This window comes from Limulus polyphemus, unplaced genomic scaffold, assembly GCF_000517525.1.
Source record: "Limulus polyphemus unplaced genomic scaffold, Limulus_polyphemus-2.1.2 Scaffold1911, whole genome shotgun sequence".
NCBI lineage: Eukaryota > Metazoa > Arthropoda > Merostomata > Xiphosura > Limulidae > Limulus > Limulus polyphemus.
This window is the reverse complement of record NW_013667521.1, coordinates 159,636-163,977: the sequence shown is the minus strand read 5'-3', so window position 1 is coordinate 163,977 and position 4,342 is coordinate 159,636. Positions and strand designations below refer to the sequence as shown.

Sequence of the window (4,342 nt, the reverse complement as noted above, 5' to 3'; positions counted from 1 at the left end):
TATATATATATATATATATATATATATATTTCAAATAATATTTTTATCGACTTCGAGCATCGGTTAGAATTATTTGACACTTTTTGTGTGAAATCATTACAAAGAGTTAAAGGTAAATTAACAAGCCAGTAAAATGATTTCAATTGATATTTTAATTCCAATAGTTGTAAAGTTAGATGTATGGGCTTAATTTTCTTTATTTTGCTCTGATATGTAGTTTTCTACTAGCTACGGATATTATTGGCACTGTTTGCTCATTTAGCAAATAACTTAAATCCAGGGCCCCAATCTTTATTTCAAACAATTTGAAATTATGCATTATAAAACTGCTAATTATGTACCTAAAGTAAAAACTGCTTAAACCAATAATATTTATGAGGATGTTAGATATAACTGTTACAATTCCACTGTCAACACCAATTTAACAATTTTGTTTCTTATAAAATAGCCACAACAAAACACTTTTTCGGACTTCAGAGGTATTTTGACAAACCTTTAATCAGACCTGACTAGCAGATGGCTGTTTCCGAGCAACGAACTAAGCTAGAAGTTATAAATTTGGTGACAGCGACTGTACTCGGTCTAGAAGTTGACACTTAGCTTCCACAGACTATGTGGTCATAAGTAAATTATTCAAGAGTATGCTAGCACTTTCTCCATGTGGGGATGGCACAGATGCACGTATTAGAGCAATACAAAAATTATCTGGATTTTTTTCTCTACAGATCTTCAGAAACTAGATATCAAGAGCTACCTTGGCATATTCTCTCTACCTCCGGTGTATACATCGCTTTTCAGCTATCCAAAGTAAAAAACCAGCAAATAGCCAAAAGCAAGATTTCTTATTTTTGTTCATCATCATCTTTCTTCAACAGGCCTAGCACCTACCTAGTTCTAGCAATAACTATAATTTTATCATTTGATAGAGTAAAACAGTCTTCACAATATTTGACTACCTATTTTATGAATTAGAAAACCAGGGTTATCACCTAGTAACCCTGTGGGGGTGCTAGGCTAGACGTGCAGATTTTACAATGAGAAATTAAAAGTATAAGGAGCTGCTAAAAGCAGCTCAATGTAGGGGGTCTGGGGGCATGCTCCCTCCAAATTAACATCATAATATAATTTACAGTTGCTCTACAAGTAAAAGTGGGGGTGCCACAGCTCTTCTGGTTCTAATGCCTATGCACAAGCAATTTTACTTAAATAGTTCAGAAAAATGTGTTTATAAAATTGATAGTGTCCATAGATTGCATTGGTATTTTGGGGTTAAATTGTAAGTGGAGCCTAGAGATGCTACATTTTATTTTAACATTACGAATACCATTTACCATTGAACTGTTGTTATTAATCAGCACAAACGAGAACCTATGAATAGGAAGTGAGTAGTAAATAGCTGTACATCATTGGAGTGTTTGGCAATATTCCTTCGTGGCTTAAGAAGTACATGGATAATATATCAGTATTATCTATATAATTTTTCTTAAAGTAGTAAATAAATGAAAAGTTGGAAAAATGATAATAAATATTTAGAATGTTTATACATTTGACAAACTAATATAGTTTGTATAATTAACAGAAGAAACCTTCTTAGCGAGAATTAGTGAAACTTTGATTTTTTGGTAAGTTGTTTAACAGTTAAGTTTGCTGTTGGTGCTTACAAAGTTTGTGAAACATGTACACAAAGGATAAGTAGCGAGTATAAGTAAGAAATATAGCTTTATTGTTTAAAAAAAAAACAATAACTAATTACCTGTTTTAATTGTTATGTTATATTGTTACTTGAATAATTGGTTCTTCATATTCACATCCTCTGTATTTCTTGATTGGGAATTTAGTGCAGTGATATTGAGCCACAAAATAAAGACAATAGACGAGTCAAAGTTTCACTAGACAATCCTGTGTTTATCCAATAAAAAATCAGTTTTAAGAATATCTTCTAGAAATACCTGGAAATCATTTGTACTTTATAACATTGTTGGAGTTAGAATATTGTAGCAATTCCTGTGAGTTATAACAAAATAGTGCTAGGTCTACACCAGTAGTAAAGAAAAAAAAGCAAAAAAAAAAACCAGCAAAGGTCTTATACTTAAGGACCTCTAGAAATGGACAAATTATATGAGAAGCTTTTGGTAACTCTAAATCTGAAAATCCACAGAGGTGTTTTATAGTATAAATGACAAGTAATTACCTCCCAATCCAGTGGGAGAAAACTGGGGAAGTAATGGTTTTATCTGATGTAAACAAACATGTATACAAATATCGTTGCATTGATGCAAAAGTATCAGTTGCACTAAACAGCCTAGCATCATAAAACTAGGAAAGTAGCTAGAAAACCAATACATAGCTTCATTTCGTTTAGGGTACTTAGAGGTTGGTTAATTTATCCAGTTCCGGCCAAAATGTATGGTTATCTTTGCTCTCAAGGCTGTTGACTGGCTAACCTTTGGTTGTCATTGTACACGCTCAGCAAATGTGGCAAATGAACATACGTAATGGTATAAATATTTTATGGAGACTGTGCTGTACATGTAGGCTAAACTGTCAGGAATGTGCTTTGATAAATCAAAATGAGGCCTGATTACCAGTCTATTCAGTAATCAAATAAAATTCAGTTTAATGCTGTTTAAAGTTTCTACAATTTACTTACTGGTCTGTATTCATGATTTATCCATATATAATGGATTAATTTAAAATAATTTGACTGAGTTGGTATTTTTATAACTCCTGTGAACCCTTACTGCCACCAGTTAGCTTGAGGACAAATTCACGAGCATGAAGCTTGCACATCATGGGGCATATTTTGAAATCTCTTGGTACATTTGTCCTAATCACAATGGTACGTATGCTGTTATTGGCATTTCACTTGGTACATTTGTCCTAATCACAATGTTACGTATGCTATTATCGGCATTTCACTTGATACATTTGTCCTAATCACAATGTTACGTATGCTGTTAGTGGCATTTCACTTGATATATTTGTCCTAATCACAATGGTACGTATGCTGTTATTGGCATTTCACTTGGTACATTTGTCCTAATCACAATGTTACGTATGCTGTTATTGGCATTTCACTTGGTACATTTGTCCTAATCACAATGGTACGTATGCTGTTAGTGGCATTTCACTTGATACATTTGTCCTAATCACAATGTTACGTATACTGTTATTGGCATTTCACTTGGTACATTTGTCCTAATCACAATGTTACATATGCTGTTAGTGGCATTTCACTTGGTACATTTGTCCTAATCACAATGTTACATATACTGTTATTGGCATTTCACTTGGTACATTTGTCCTAATCACAATGTTACGTTCACTATTATTGGCATTTCACTTGCGGGTCTTGATGTATATATTTTGCACATGATGATACAGATGTTAAACAAATATATCTTCTTTAATGATGAATAATCTTAGGTTGCTCAAAATTCCACCATTCTAAAAATTAAACTCTAGAAGATTAGGGCTTACATTTTTTCTAGTTTTGGATGTTTTTGTAAACCTGTGGAGATATTAATTAAAACAGATATATCAAAAGCAATTACAGTTGATTTTTTTTTTTAGTAGGAATTATTCACAGTTATTGTTCAGCCAATACGAACGTTGTCTGTTATTACTTACCATACAATTAATTTTAATGAGACAATAATGTGAAAAATTTATATTATTATTGCGACAATAATTATTGTGAATAACTTGGAAACTTTTCTTTTCTTCTTGTTTAATTCATCTCAAACGATTATCCATGTTTTGTTTGTTTGTTTTTTTTTCAGTAAATTGAGTATTTAGTGTATTTAAAGAAGTTCTTATTAAACCTTAAGATTTTGTGGTGGAAGGGCTTTATTAACATTTAATATGTGTTTTGTGCCTTGAGTCTGATTTAAGTTTACTGTATTGTGTTCAGGTGTTAGCGCAACATTAGGTGAGAAAACCAGTAAAAAATCTACATCAAGCCCAGAAGGAGATGAACATAAATCTCAGAGCTTTCAGAAATCATCACATGCAAAAGTAAGGGTAAAGAAAAACAATGACTAATGAAACCATTATATAAAAGGTTATTAATAATACCCTAATTATAACTTAATGTTATTAATAATAATACCCTGATTATAACTTAAGGTTATTAATAATAATACCCTGATTATAACTTAAGGTTATTAATAATAATACCCTGATTATAACTTAAGGTTATGAATAATAATACCCTGATTATAACTTAAGGTTATTAATAATAATACCCTGATTATAACTTAAGGTTATGAATAATAATACCCTGATTATAACTTAAGGTTATTAATAATAATACCCTGATTATAACTTAAGGTTATGAATA

The 4,342-nt window shown here is 31.3% G+C and overlaps 1 protein-coding gene across 4 annotated transcripts in view; it reads left to right on the top strand.

Moving 5' to 3' along the window:
- LOC106465332 (dynactin subunit 1-like) overlaps positions 1-4,342 on the top strand; it is a 58,017-nt gene that overhangs the window by 8,360 nt on the left and 45,315 nt on the right. For all 4 annotated transcript variants that reach the window (XM_013925547.2, XM_013925548.2, XM_022393196.1 and 1 more), the window contains one exon: positions 3,914-4,017. In XM_013925547.2, the coding sequence (XP_013781001.1) occupies positions 3,914-4,017 (104 nt within the window). The remainder of the gene's footprint in view (positions 1-3,913; positions 4,018-4,342) is intronic.